At 49.1% G+C, this 15565-nt stretch overlaps 1 protein-coding gene across 1 annotated transcript in view; it reads left to right on the top strand.

Moving 5' to 3' along the window:
- Positions 1 to 4315: 4315 nt before the first annotated feature.
- Clic4 (chloride intracellular channel 4) overlaps positions 4316 to 15565 on the top strand; it is a 65350-nt gene continuing 54100 nt past the window's right edge. Inside the window, exon 1 of the mRNA XM_076565387.1 lies at positions 4316 to 4695. Coding sequence (XP_076421502.1) covers positions 4624 to 4695 — 72 coding nt within the window. The 5' untranslated portion in view covers positions 4316 to 4623. The remainder of the gene's footprint in view (positions 4696 to 15565) is intronic.

The raw sequence follows: 15565 nt of genomic DNA, 5'->3' as shown, positions 1-15565 counted from the left end.
ATTCAAACTTGGGTTGCCAGGCTTAAGAGGCAAGTGCCTTTACAGCTGAGCCGTCTCACTGGCCCCCACCCTCCACCCTCTTGCTTTTTAGGCACAGGGTCTCACAGGACTGGCCCAGAGCTTGCAGATGTGTTCCTGCCTCAGTCTCCAAGCATGAGGATTCAGACATGAGGCACCAAAGCCTCCTGGTGAGATGTGCCCAGGTACGTGATAGGTACTGCAGTATGGTTGATGTAGTGGAGCTGTTTCCTGTAGGCTTGGTGTGACCATGGAGCAGAGCAGCCGTGGTGACCCACAGAAGACCTTGGCCTGCGGTCATAGCAACGGGAGAAACAAACCTACACACCAGACACCTAAGCCTAAGGTACGGGGGCTGTTGACATTCCCTCTTGGGGAAGGGAGGTCACAAGACCCTCCCCTGAGATTCCACTCACCCCTCCCTCCTGCCCGGCTATGTCATCTTAGAAATGCCCAGGCTCCTGCGGGCTGCAGACTGCGGTGGGATTTCTCCGTGATGGCAGCTGCCGTACGATTCCTGAGAACCTCAGGAATTCTCCAAGGTGGACTTGGCGGTTCTTTGTCCTGTCCCTTCCCTAAGTGAAGTGAATAGATGTTTAAGTCTCCCCAGGAAAGGCACCCAGCCGCAGGGCTCCGTCATTCTGTGTACACTCTTATTGATGACCCAGAGAGATTCACGAACGTAGTCGTCACTGAAACGCAACAAACCTCTTCCCCAGAGAAGTGTGTGTGTGCTACTGCGGAGGCAACAGACGCACACACATCGGTTTCCTTCCTGTTGCTGTGACAAACAACAAGACCAAAAGCCACGTAGGGGAGGAAAGGATTTATTTAGCTCAAGCTTTCAGGTCACAGTCCAGTCCTTCACTGAGGGACGTCAGAGGAGGGACTCGGCAGGAGCCTGAAGCAGAAGCCGTGGAGGAAGGAACAGGAACGCTGCAGGCTGGCTGACTCACACAAGCGTGCTTAGCGAACTCACCTTTCTTATACAGCCCAGGACCACCTGCAGAGAAACGCCCCCACCCGCAGTGGGCTTGGCTTTCCTGTATCAATTAATAATCAAAGGAATCCCTCACAGATGTGCCCACAGGCCAATCTGATCGAGGCAATTCTTCAATTGAGACTGACCTCTCAGATGACTCTAGGCTGTGTCAAGTTAAAGCCTAGTATATAGGACTATATACTAGGAACACACACACACACACACACACACACACACACACACACACACACACACAGAGTATACACATACTCACACATACATACACATATGTATACATGTACATGTTCTGGAGAGGAAGAAGGCAGAGGCTGGATGAGTGTTGGTAGGGCCCAGAGTCGTAGCTAGTGAGACTTCTAAGGAGTTACTAGTTGAGCAAAGGACATGAGTGAGCGAGAGTTCTGGGAATTCTGGTAGACAAAGGGTTCAGAGGTAGATGAGAGCAAGTCAGTACAAAGGCCCTGGGGCAGCAGTATGCTTCAAAAATCCAAGGACTAGAAAAGATCAGGTGGGGCTGGGGTGGGGCACACAGGGGAGAGTGGAAGGGGATGAGGTAAGAGGGGTGGGTATGGACGAGAACACACCTCCACCCATCTTCAAGATTTCTCTGTCATAACAAACAGGAGCACCGGGCGTAAAACAGTCTTGTCTTTCAAAGTTGGAAGCAAGGTGCTATGGGATCTCCCTGGATAAACACCCTTTCCTCTTCCCAGACCTGTGCTCCCATGCTCGGGAACATGAGAGCGGAAACTGGGACCCCCTAGGCATCACCGAGGCCAGGTTCCCAAGCATAGGCTCGGGTCTGAGCCAGTGCCTGAGGGTGATCAGGTGGACAGGGCCCATCCTCGGGAATCACACTACCTTAGGGCTTGGAGGAGAATGCAGGCTTCCTCCCACAAAGAAACCGGAAGACCCACCCCAGCTGTGCTGATGTTTCCAGCGTGGGTCTTTGAGCTGGGGTGTGGTGGGCCCAGCACAAACACATGTGGACCCAAACTGACCTGGATAAACCCTAACGGGACCCAGTGGATGCATGTCTTTGGGCCAGTCTGGGGTCTTTTCGGTTGTGCTGGGTCATTTTAGGTGTGCCTGTGTTTTGAACTTAGCATCTGGGATCACGTCAGAAAGGGTAGGCTGCAAGGGAACTTTAATCTGTTAACAGTTCTGTGAAAAATTAACATGAGGCCCAGTTCAGAGTCCGGCTGTCCTTTTGGTTGGTTTCTAGTTCACGTTTTTGGTCTGTAAGACAGGCTGCTATCATTTCTTACTCGTCAACAAACTCGCTGGTCACTGAGTTGAACAAGGTGCTGGCCTCGCCTGTAGGGGTGGACAGGACGCCCGAAGGCCCCATGAGGTATCGGCTCCCCCAACTACACAGGGCGGTAACCAGCGCCACCCTCTAGTCTAGGTACTGAAAGGAAGTCTTGGGGTTTTGTTTTTGAGACAGGGTCTCATGTAGCCCAGGCTGGCTTCAAACTCATTATATAGCTGGGGATGACCCTAAACTCCCCATCTCCTGCCTCCACTTCTGGGGTGAGGGGTGACAGCAGCATACTCAGTTTATACATTACTGGGACCTGAACTCAGGGCTTTGAGCATACTAGGCAGACAGTGGTCTACCAACTGACTCTATTAAAAATTCACTAGGGAGGCAGAGGCAGGCCGATCTTTGAGTTTAAGACCAGCCTGGTCTACAGAGCAAGTTCCAGGACAGGCAGGGCTACACAGAGAAAGCCTGTCTCAAAAAAAAAAAAAAAAATTACTATTATTTGACACCTTTGACGCTAGCCCTTGGGAAGTAGAGGCAGAGACAGGCAGATCTCTGAGTTTGTCAGCCTGGTCTACATAGTGGGAACCTACCTTTTTGGTTTTGTTTTTTTGTTTTTGAGACACTGCCTCTGCCTCCTGAGTGCTGGGATTAAAGGCCTGCGCCACTGCCGCCCGGCCTGGGAACCTATCTTAGAAAACAATTATTGTCTGTGTGTCTTGACACTCAGGGGGAAGTCGGAGGACAACTTTATTGAGTAGGTTTTCTCCTTCTGACGTTAGGTAGGTCCTCCACCATCAGATCCAGGCTGCCAGTCTGGCCAGGCCGGTGCTTTTACCTGTTGAGTCATTTGGCTGTCCTTATTGTATTTTTTTCTTTTTTGAGACCGTCTTGCGGACTGTCTTCAAGCCCTCAGCCCTGCTGTCTGAACCTCCAGAGAGCCATGCACGGTCACTAAGTCAGGCCGAGGTTTAGGGTGTTTAAGGCCATTGTCAAACTGTGGGCTTAAAACAGTCTCCCTTCAGAGCATTGCTGGAGAATCTAGCGACTTGCACTGGATTGAGTGAGGGTAAAGTGGCAGGTTGCATCGTATTTTTACACACCATTCCAATTTGTGGAAGCGTTCTGATCCACTGCAGGCCGTCCCTCCCCACCCCCCCGCCCAAACTTTGGCCTTTCTAATCAACTCGCTCATCACCCTAACCTGGGAGGAACACAGAATGACTAGATTAAGGAAAGCCAGGAGGCACGTTTTCCTGAGGTGACATTCACCCCAGGCATTCCACTGCAGACCACTTGTCTCTCTGGTCTCTGCCCTCAGGGTCTAAAGTACTCTGCACGCTGAGGGCGCCACTCAGGTGGCTCTAATGCTCACTAAAGTTCTTCAGGTGAACGGAGGAAAGGAATTGGTCCAGGTGGTGCAAAGAGCGTGGATAACGTTTTAGGAATCTGACGCTGCCTCAGGCACCGGGGTTGTGATGGAGCGGGATCCTGTCCCACCGTTTCGGCCTCAGAGCCTGTGACACAGCACGGCTTTATACGAATTTTTGAGTATCTTGACATCTAATAGAGAAGCATCCCGAGAGGAAGTCCGCAGACAGAAGAAGAAAAAAAGTACTTCTTAAGGACATGAAAACTTTCGCAAAAGTTTTCCAGGAAAAGGCGGCCGCGCCTAACAGAAGGAGCCCGGGAGGCCGCCGCCCCGGGAGCGGGCGGGGATGATGAGTCCTGCGGCTGCAGCGGGGGAGAGGGCGCGAGGCGGGCCGCCGCATGAGGTCACCTGGCACCCAACCAGCAGCAGCTGCGGAGGACGCGGCCGCGCCGCGGAGGGAGGCGGTGTCAGGCTCCGGCTCCGGGGACCTCGCCCTCCTGCCCCTGGGGGGCGTGGCTCGCGGGGACCGCCCCGCCAATCCGCGCTGCCCAGCCCGGGCCCCGCCCCGCAGCGTCCTCCAGGCTCCGCAGTGGTCCGTCCGCTGAAGCTAAAGGGCCCCGCCCACCCGCCCGTCCCCGCCTTCCTCGTCCGGGGCCACGCCCCTGGAGGGCCGGCCCGCCCACTTCCCCCGCAGAGTCCCGAGGCGCCGGGCCGCTGCCCCGCCCACGCCCCGCCCACCGGGGCCCGCCCAGCGGTTTGAAGTGGCTGGGACCGCAACCCCCTCCGAGTCGCGCGCGAGGCGTGAGGCGGTGCTGAGGACCCGAGGCGGTGAGCAGCTTTGACGCCGGGACTGTCCAGCGAGCCAGCGAGCGAGCGAGTGAGCGCGGCGGGAACCCGCAGCCACAGCAGCCCCACAGCCACAGCCGCAGCCGCAGCCGCCGTCCGCGGAGCCCAGCCCAGCCGGCCATGGCGCTGTCGATGCCCCTGAACGGGTTGAAGGAGGAGGACAAAGAGCCCCTCATCGAGCTCTTCGTCAAGGTGAGCGCTCGCCGTCCCGGGCGGCCCGTGTCCCACCTCCCCCCCCCCCGACGCCCCGAAGCGCCCCCACGTGGCGTCCCCGCGGCCCGAGGCAGCGCCGTGCCTGCCGTGCCTCCCGCGCCCCTGCCCATTGTCTCGGCCCCGCGCCTTCCCGCCTCGCAGCGGGACCTCGGCGGACCCCGCGGGCGCGGCGACACAGCCGACTCCGCAGGGCGGGACGCGCCCCAGCCGCGCCGCGTGGGTCCTGTCACCCTCCTGCCCTGTCCGACCCCACCCCGCCCGCGGAGCCCCAGCCGCCGGCCGCCCGGCTGAGGGCTCAGCCAACTTACTTGAAGGCTGGCGCTCCGCCGCTGTGAAACTGAAACTTTAATTTCGATGCGACGCTAAATAAAATAAAGGGGGAAAACCGGGAGCGGGGCTGGGTGGCGCACGCCTTAAACCCAGCGACGGGGAAGGTGGAGCCAGCAAGATGGGGAGTTCAGGGCCAGCCTTGGCTCCTTACTGAGCTCAGGGCAAGCCTGGGATGCGTGGGACCCCTCAACCCTGCCCTCCTCCCCCCTGGGGGAGGGGATTTTTTTTTTTCCCCTAATGCGGGCGTGGTGATTAGGCTATGACCCAGCGGTTGAGGCTTGCGGAGTGCTTTGAGTTCGAGTCCAGTTACAAATGTGAGCCCACGGCACCCCCCCCCCAACCCAGACAACAACAGGGGGCAAAAAAAAAAGAAAGGAAAAGAAAAAGCGAAAAGAAGGGTGGATGCCCCAGGGCTTCCGGAAAAGACGGAGATTCCCGACTCGGGTTTTCCTGTCCGGTATTTGACTACCATCTGGTTTTCTTGTTTCTCAAGCGCGGCGCCTTTTCATATGATGCAACCTTTTTGGCTGCTCCGGTTGGTGTTGCCACCTCGGCAAGCGCTTTTGGTTCGAAAGAAAAATTGATTGCCAGAAAGAATAATTCTTAGCTCCCTCGGGCTTTAAAAGGTTCATTCCTCTCGCCCCTTCAGCTTTTAAATCCTGAGACTGCCTTCTTTGCCTAGAAACTATCCGAATGCTCTCCGCGCCCCTCCCTTTGGAGCGTAGTGAAGGAAGAGAAAAGTTACAAACATCTGGGTCCTCTGCTTTCCTGAACCGCCTTTGAAACCCCGGGATTCTGTCAGCCCCTAAATAGCCAGGCTTATGTAGAAACAGGCAACACATTAGAAATTCAACAGGAATCCATACTAGTCTGCCCTTTCTTAGTTTTAATTTGAAAGAGCGGAAATTATTGAAGGATGTGTTCCAGAGGTGGAAGGCAGAAATCTGCAGGGTGTTAACAATGTTCGTCTTAGTATTTTTCTTTCAGTTGCTAGTTTTAGAAACGGGTTGGTCTAGAGCAGTTGTTCTCAACCCGTGGGTCGTGACCCCGGGAGCTAACGACTCTTAGGGGCCGCCTAAGACCACCGGAAAACAGATATTTATTTACATTACAATTCATAACAGTACCAAAATTACAGTTATGAAGTAGCAACGAAAATAATTTTATGTCTGAGAGTCAACCACAATATGAGGAACTGTAATAAAGTGTCGCAGCATTGGGAAGGTTGAGAACCACTGGTCTAGAGACTTGAAAGAGAAAGAAAGGCATAGGACTCCCAAAATCTCATTGTCTCTGTGACTGAGGCCGCAGACATAATTTAACTTTGAGGTGTGTAGGAAGGAATCTGAGCTAAGGGAAAAGGAAGAGGTGAGTGGAGAACAGCACAGAGAAGGGATAAGGCTAGACCAGAAATCTAGACATAACAAATTTTCCTCTCATCTGCTCTCTCCTGTTTTTCTTCTTAGAACTCATTATGTAGTCCAGGCTGCCTCAGTCTGCCGAGTACTGGGATTACAGGTGTGAAACATCATACCCAGCAGGAAGGAGTTTTGATAAACTAAACACAAAGCAAAACAACCTCCAAACTGTATATATAGTCTGAAGAACAGTGCTTATTGGTAAAATCTTAGAAGTGTTATTCAACTCAGAATTATAAGCTGAGTAATACAAGCCCGGCCCTTTAAATCCCAGCACTTGGGAGGCATCGGCAGGCAGACCTCTGAGCTGGAGGCCAGCCTGGTCTACAGAGTGAGTGCCAAGTTAGCCAGGGCTACATAGGGAGACCCTGTTTCAAAATCAACAGCAACAAACATAACTTAGAGCCACACACAAATACTACCATTTCTAGCTTCTACTCAGTGGGGTTCTGGAGGTCTTAGCCAATACAATAACAACAAGGAAATGTTTAAAAACTAGGCAGGGGTTGGAGATGTAGCTCAGTGGTGGAACACTTGCCTAGCGTGGGCAAGGCCCTGTGTGCAATTTTTAGCAACACACAAGCACACCCTTAGAAAGGAGGAGATGGATGCCTGATGCCCTGCTCACTGTTGATTTAATGCTTCCATGAGGAGATGGGTGGGTGCACTTTCCCAAGGAGGAGTCACTTGCATGCCCCTTCCCAGTCTTCCATGTCTGTGCTGTGAACCATTGAATTCACAGGTCTGTCTGCATTGGAGCCAAGGCCAGTCATGGAATCCTGTGCTCATTGGTTGGGCCATCCTGGGCAATTTGTTTTCTCTCAAGCTTTATCTTTTTCATCTGTGAAATTATTTTTTACTCTTCTGTGCTTAATATAGGCCCATTTTATGCTGATCCAGACCCGGTTAGTTATTTGAAAGGAGGAAGAAGAGAAAAGTAAAATGTGGTAAAGGGTGTTGGTTTCTTCTCAACCTGTATGTGGGGAAGGCAAACGGGGAAATACTCTTATAAATAGTTATTTTGAAAGTAAGAAGGGGCAGAAACTGGTTGTCTAGGGTAATATGCTAAACAGCATTAGTTATTCAGCCAACTATCCTGAATTTGTAGCAGATAACTTTTTTTTTGGGTGGGGGGCGATGGGGAACATAGGATCTCACTGTAGTTCAGCCTGGCCTGAATTAGCTCTGGAGCTCACACTGGCTTCAAGTTCACGGCAGTCCTGCCTTAGCCACCCAAGTGCTCTATGTATAGGCTTGAGTCACCACTATGTGTCTGAAAACTTTCTGTGTTAAAAAAAAATTGCATTCATGCCGGGCGGTGGTGGCGCACGCCTTTAATCCCAGCACTCGGGAGGCAGAACCAGGCGGATCTCTGTGAGTTCGAGGCCAGCCTGGTCTACAGAGCAAGATCCAGGACAGGAACCAAAACTACACAGAGAAACCCTGGCTCAAAAAAACAAAAAACAAAACAAAACAAAACAAAAAAATTCATTGTGTGTGTGTATGGGACAGCACACACATGGAGGCCATTGGGCACTTTAAGAGAGCTAATTCTCTCCTCCTACCTTGTGGGTTCTGGAGCTTGAACTCAGCTAGCCAGGCTTGCTCAGGTGACCCACTAAGCTGTCTGCCTGGTCTATATCTTGTCCAGAATGCCTGGATGTTAAGGTACTCAGTGCTGGAAAGGAAATTGCTTCTCTCCTCTTTCTGGGCGTTTAAAAAATATGTGATTAAAAGACATTTTTATTTTCAGGTATGTATGTAAATGTCTGTATGTGCGTATATGCACATGTTTGCAGGTGCCCTCAGAAGAGGGTGTCAGATCCCCCAGAGCTGGAGTTACAGGTGGTTGTGAGCGGCCTAATATGGATGCTGAGAATTGAACTCTGGTCCTCTGTGGGAACGGGGGAGGGGGGGAGGGGGGAGCACGCTCGGGCCTTAAGCCCTGAGCCATCTCTAGATAATTTTTTTTTTTTTTTTTTTTTTGAGACAGGGTTTCTGTGTATAGCTTTGCGCCTTTCCTGGAACTCACTCTGTAAACCAGGCTGGCCTCGAACTCACAGAGATCCTCCTGGCTCTGCCTCTCGAGTGCTGGGACTAAAGGTGTGCGCCGCCGCTGCTGCTGCTGCTGCTGCTGCTGCTGCTGCTGCTGCTGCTGCTGCTGCTGCTGCCGCCACCCCACCCCACCCCCACCCCCGGCATTTTTTGGTCTTTTTTTTTTTTTTTTTTTGACAGATTTTTTCTTTGTGACTCAGCTATCCTTGAACTCCCTATGTAGCCCAGGCTGGCCTCTGACTTGCAGCAGTTCTGTCTCAGCTTTCTGAGTGCTGACGTTACAGACATGCAATACCCTGCTCCTTGAAAAACTTATTTCTTAGATCCTGACGTTCTAAGTCATGAACCTTGCTCTTGGTCCTTTGTCCTACTTTGTCTAGCCCTGGTTGCCAATACCATGTGATTTGTATCTACTTAACTCTTTTTTTTTTGGTTTTTGAGACAGTTTCTCTGTGTAGCTTTGGAGCCTGTCCTGAAACTTGCTCTGTAGACCAGACTGGCCTCGAACTCACAGAGATCCACCTGCCTCTGCCTCCCAAGTGCTGGGATTAAAGGTGTGCGCCACCACCGCCTGCCTCTACTTAACTCTTTTTCCTTCCTAATTTAATACTTCTGATCTTTTCATGTACCTGTCCTTATTTTCCACCAATATTTCTTCTTGGCTGAAGTGAGAGTTTTCTTGCCTCAGCCTCCTGAGTGCAGAGATGACACACAGGAGGAGAGTAATCAGGAGTTTGGATTTTTGGTTTGCTTGTATGAGCCCACCTGGTTTTGACACACTGTTTCCCCCTCTCACTGGTTACGTTGTCTGTATGAAGTGATACATTTTGAATCCCAAGTAGGAGGCAATCCTTCCCAGTGTTTAGTTTTATGGGCTGTAATTTAAACTTTAGGTAGTACCCTTTTGAATTGTGATATCACTGTCTACAGTAGTTCCCAAGCTTCTGCGATTGGGAGTGGTTTTTGTTTTTTTTTTAATGTAATTTTCTTTTTTAAAAACATTTAAAAAAAAGTTATTTATTTATTATATTATGTATACAGTGTTCTGCCTGCATGTATGTCTGCAGGCCAGAAGAGGGCACCAGATCTCATTACAGATGGTTGTGAGCCGCCATGTGGTTGCTGGGAATTGAACTCAGGACCTCTGGAATAGCAGTCAGTGCACTTAACCTCTGAGCCATTTCTCCAGCCCCTGGGAGTGGTTTTTATAGGACATTAATCTGCAGAGTGAGTTCAAGACTTGGACTAGATGGTGATAACCTGTCTCAAAGAGAGGACTGGGTTGTAACTCTGGTCGAGTTCTTACTCAGCTTGTTAGGTCCTAGGATTGACCCCCAGTACCACAAAAGAGAACAGACGGCAAGAGGTATGTGCCTATGGAGTCCTACAGTTCATGGCAAATTAAGCCAGGAGATAGACATAAAGGTTGAAGGAAGCTTGAACTTGACCCTGAGAGGTAGGGGAGTAGGTGGGTTGGAGGTAGCTAGCTGAGAAAGGGAATGCGAGTTTAGACATCATTTGTGATGTGAACTCCAGGAGCAGCTGGTAGTGATGCCTCTGAAATAAGAGCCTCGGTTCGGATCCTGACAAGATCCTGACTAGTCAGCTGCACTGTTAGTGTGCCCATTTTTGCACGCTTTGCTCTCCCAGACTTCTCCTGTCCCCTCCTTCTGGCTTGCTCTCTGCTCACCCTCCTAGTCCTGTTGGGGAAGATGTGAATGGATCCTGCTGCCGGTCTCAAGTGGGAGTTTTTTATGTTTCCTTTCAAGGGCAGATTTCAAACCTTTCAAACAACAGATGAAATCATTTTTCTATAGAAAGTGGTGCCGAGATGGAACAACTTCAAATTCAGTGAAAGACAGTGTTCCTCTTTCTAACTGGTTTGCTCATTCGGGCTTTCTAGAGAGCAAGTTAAGGACTTGGAATTAGTGTAAAATGTGAGGTTAATGGAAACTCTGTCCTTGTTACCTTTTCCCAGGGCTGTTTCTGTAGACCTAAAGCAGGTTCCTTTTGGCAAATGCCAAGTGATGATTTTGGTTAAATACAAGATTCTGAAAGGAGCTCAGAATGAGGAAGAGACAGGAGGTATTGGAGCCAAGGGGACTGAGCCAGGGAAGCCTAATGTAGAAGTGACAGGTGAGGGACAGTCAGGTTGTTCTGAAGGATGCCTGAGGGGAAGGATGCCTGAGGGGTGCCTAGCAGCCAAAGAGGAGTGGTGAGCAAGACTTCCCCTCCCCCTGCTTCACCACAGGAGCCGAGGAGCCTCTGCTTCTCTCTTCCGGTGCTTCCTGAGTAGGGAATGAGTGAGTCTCTCTGGGAAGTGAGTTAGGCAGGATGGGAAGTGTGATTAAGGCATGATGAGTTAAGATTTTTATCAAGTAGAGCAAAAAGCTCGGATAGTTTGCTCAGCTAAAGGCTGGTGCAGAGACTGGAAAATGACATTAGGGTTCTGACTACAAACCCTGGAGTGTGATAGAACGGAACTCTAAATTAAGTCCAGGACATGCGATGTGAATGTCTTAGGAGCTTTTAGTTCTGGTGCCTTTTATGAGACTTGGCTCACAAGACCTCAGCGGTCAGTACCAAGTATCACTGAAGAATATCAATTAGCTTTTTGTTTTATTTCAGTTTTTGTGGTACTAGGGATGGAACCCAGGGCCTTATGTATGCTAGGCAAGCACACTACCACTACCATGCCTCAGCCCTTTAAAAACTTAATTAACTTGAGACACGGTCTCACAAAGTAGCCTTAGCTGACCTGGAACTCTTAATATAGACCAGGCTAGCCTTGAACTTGCAGGCACCCACCTCCTTCTGAGTGCTGGGATTAAAGGCAAGTATCCTCACTCCTGGCTCCTTTTTAAAAATACTATTTATCTTATGTGTATGGGTGTTTTGCCTGTAGTGGATTAAATGTGTGTACCACTCATTGTGTGGAGCTGGGGTGTGGGTGCTGGGAACCGAACTCAGGTCTCTTGCTGCTCTTGTACTTAACCACTGAGCCATCTCTACAGCCTCAGGTCTGGGACTTTTGATCTTCCTGTTTCAGCCTCCAGAGTAGCTGGGACACTGGGCCCAGTAATTAACATTTAATTTTTTCCCTCTTTATTGAAAATATAGAATCATTACCATGTATTAGACTAATTATAAACTTGTGAAAGTCACAACCTAATGTAGGTAAGTCAGACCATGTTTAGAATAAGAGCGTTGGAGTATTGTTTGAACACTAACAATATTGTTCCGAGGGCCAAGTATGGACCCCAGAGAGCACTGCAGGGTCTTGTACTTGTACTATTGGTGGGGTTTTGTTCCCTTTATCTTTAAATTTAAAATGCTTGGAGCCTAATAGCCTCCCATGCTTTTGATGTTGCTGTTGTGTATGTGATGAAGTTATTTACAGCTTTATGGGCGAACTAATTCTTAGGAAGAACATTGAATTCTCATTGTAACAGTTGTAAAGCTGTCAATCACCTGGTGTAGTACAAACACAATCTTACCAGCTCGAAGCATGGCTATTTACTTGTATGTGTGGGAGAAGAAAATAAACTCTGAACAGCGGGGATACAAAACTGCGGTTAGATGGAGCCCGGGTAGGGACTTGGTCGGATCTGCCAGTGCTCTGCGAGTTCTTGCCGAACTGCCGGGCCAGTTGCTGTGTTTTCGGAGGTGGAGAGCAGGTGGTAGATTACTCAAGTGAGCAGTCCTTGAAACTAAAAAGGAATCCAATTAGGTGTTTGTGCCACTTAGGAATACTGGGAGAGTAGTCGCTGTGAAATCTGACTACATCCACTAGCTGGGAAAAAAAGGAGGTGGCTGGTTACACTTAAGAAATTAGATGTTGGACGTGAGCGTAACAATCATGCAAGGCTGGATTGAAGCTTTTGCAAAAATGTAAGCTGACGCAGGGTGTACCCTCTTGTATTGCTTGACCGGAGGACAGCATGTTTTAGTGAATACAGAAGTCCAAAATTTTGCCCTAAAGATGGTTAGTGCTTTTCAAGTGTTCATTAAGTCCAGTAAAGGTCTCCAGCTATTGGTAAAATGGGTGTTAATTGTACTTCACAGTCAGTAGGGCCCTTAATTGCTAATATGCCCTAATCCTTTTCAAAAATTTTTACTAATGAGTCCTTGGGAACTTTTGTGTAATGTTTTATTTAGTCTTCCTGTGAGAGCAGCTCAACCTGGTATGTAACATGTATTGAGTCGACTTCAGGAAATCTTGCTTAGATTTTATAAAAGAGACCCGACAGTGTCTGGATCTGTCTTCCTACAAACACATGCCCTGTCCAATCTTTGCTAGAAGGAAGCAACAGTTTTTTGTTTTTTTAAAAGATGGTTTCTCTGTGTAGCCCTTGTTGCCCTTGACCTTACAATGTAGATCAGACTGGCCTCCAACACACTGAGACCAGTTGCCTCTGCCTCCCCTGGGAGTAAAGAAATGCAGGACCACACCTGGCCTCAGAAAGCAAGGTTTTCTGTTTGTGAAACCCAGCAGCAGCTACAGCCGCCCCACCCTCTACCAACCGAGCTATGGAAGAGCACCGCTAATACTTAGAATTGTGCAAACAGGTGTTGATGAAATGGTTTCAAGGTAGGAGTTCCTTTTGTGCTCTTTAGGAGACATCTGTGAAGCAGGCTTTCTCAGACATCCAGCCCCCAAATCGTGACACAGAGACTTACTGGTAATTACGAATGCTTGGCCTTATCTTATGCTGTCTCACTAGCTCTTATAACTTCATTTAACCTGTTTCTCTTCATCTATGTTTTGCCTCAGGGCTTTTTACCTTTCTTTCATTCTGTATGTTCTACTTTACTGCTTCCTCTGTGCCTATCTGGCTGGCCCCCGGCAGGCTGGCCCCCGGCAGGCTGGCCCCCGGCAGGCTGGCCCCCGGCAGGCTGGCCCCCGGCAGGCTGGCCCCCGGCAGGCTGGCCCCCGGCAGACTCTGCTTTTCTCTCTGCCCGCCAGCCCCTCCTGTCCCTTTACTGCGTAGCTATTGGCTATTTAGCTTTTTATTAGACCAATCAGGTGCTTTAGGCAGGCAAGGTAAAACAGCAGCACATCTTTACATAGTTAAACAAATGCAACACAGCTTTATAATAGTTAAACAATTGTTCTGCAGCACAAACAAATGTAACACATCTTAACTTCTCCCTCTGGGTGTGTGGACTGGGAAGTGGTGAGATGGTCTGCCTAGGAACTGTTGAGTACGTGTAGGGATGGATAATGACCGGAGCAAATAGCAGTTGCGAGACCAATAAGCACAGCCTTTCTTTTCTCCTGAAGGAGCTTGCAGTGTAGCTGGAAGATGGGTAGGTGAACCATGGTTGACGAGTGTCAGGTGCTAGCCCCTTCTTTTGACTGTAATATATGATGACTTATTCCATTTAGTCTTCAGAAACCCAGTTGAAGCTGGGAGGAGGAGTTCATGTCTGTATCTTGCATTCCTGAAACTGAGACAGGAGAATTATCACAAGTTCCAGGCTACCTTGGATTACACAGTGTAGGACTCTCAAAAAATTAAAAATATAAAGAAATAAAAATGAGCTGGGTATGGTGATACAAACCTATAATTCCAGCACTCAGCAGGCTGAAACACAAAGATCTCTTAGTTCGAAGGCCAAAGATCCCATAGTCAAAAAGCAAAACCAGACAGAATAAAATCTAATCCTGGCAGTAAGGAGGTGGAGACTGGAAGATCAGAAGTTCAAGGTCCTGGCTGGCCCTGGGATATGATCCAAGCCAGCCTATGTTACTTGAGAACCTATTTCAAAAAATAAACAGAAACCCTCTCACAAACAAAAAGCAAAATTCATTGAATTAAGAGCTTCAGAATGATTTTCTATGTGACAGCCTAAATGACAGAACTGATTTAAAGAGGAGTGGAATATTTAAGCATGAAAGGTGTTACTGAAGCTCTAATTGACTTGTTAGTTTAAAGAGGCTCATTTATTAGTTCTGTATTCCATTCTGGAAGTTTGGTTTATTTAAAGTAAAACTGACACTTGCCTGAAATTTGCTGATTGTTTGTTGAATTTGTTATAAACCCTTCTCTTGTGTGTGTGTGTGTGTGTGTGTGTGTGTGTGTGTGTGTGTGTGTGTGTAGTATGGGGGAGGAGGGGGAGAGGGAGGGAAGAGGAGAAAAGGAGGAAAAGAAACAGAGGGAAAGGAATCATGGGGAAGCAGGTCCACACCCCATCACTCATCAGTCCCAGTACCCCTTCCCTGCTGTCTCTCTCTCTCCCTGTACAGCACTTCATCACAAGTAGGCACATGTCTCTAGTTTTCCTCTCCAACTAAATCTGCATGCCATAGTGATGGAGAAGTTGCCCACTGATGTACTGCACCTGCAACAGTGCCTGAACTAGTTACTAAACAAAGGAAAGGAAAACAACTGGCTTCCATCTGCAAGTTGACATGGGGGGATGGGAAAGGATTTCAGGTGATCATTGGAATGGCAACAAGGATCCATGGAAGCAAAGAAATATGGGCATGTTTAACGCCAATCTTGCTAGAACATAAAGTACATGTGCAACCACAGTGGGAGATAAGAATTGCTGTAAGCCAGTGGTTCTCAGCTTGGAGGTGTCGAATGACCCTTCACAAGGGTTGACCAAGAGCAGTAGAAAACAGATATTTACATTACGATTCCTAACAGTAGCAAAATTACAGTTGAAATAGCAATGAAAATAATTTTCTGGCTGGGAGTCACCACAACATGAGGAACTGTATTAAAGGGTTGCAACATTAGCAGCATTAGGAAGGTTGAGAACCAGTGCTATAAGCAATGTTTTTTCAAAATCCACCTGTGTTCCTCCCCTTCCTTACTCCCCAAGTGCAGAGACCATTTTGTTGCTCTTTGCTAAATAAGAAACTAGCTCCTTGCCGGGCGGTGGTGGCGCACGCCTTTAATCCCAGCACTCGGGAGGCAGAGCCAGGTGGATCTCTGTGAGTTCGAGGCCAGCCTGGGCTACCAAGTGAGTCCCAGGAAAGGCGCAAAGCTACACAGAGAAACCCTGTCTCGAAAAACCAAAAAAAAAAAAAAAAA

The sequence above is a fragment of the Peromyscus maniculatus genome, chromosome 2 (genome assembly GCF_049852395.1).
Source record: "Peromyscus maniculatus bairdii isolate BWxNUB_F1_BW_parent chromosome 2, HU_Pman_BW_mat_3.1, whole genome shotgun sequence".
Lineage (NCBI taxonomy): Eukaryota > Metazoa > Chordata > Mammalia > Rodentia > Cricetidae > Peromyscus > Peromyscus maniculatus.
Note: the sequence above shows the minus strand (reverse complement) of the source record. Positions and strands in the feature narration are given on the sequence as shown.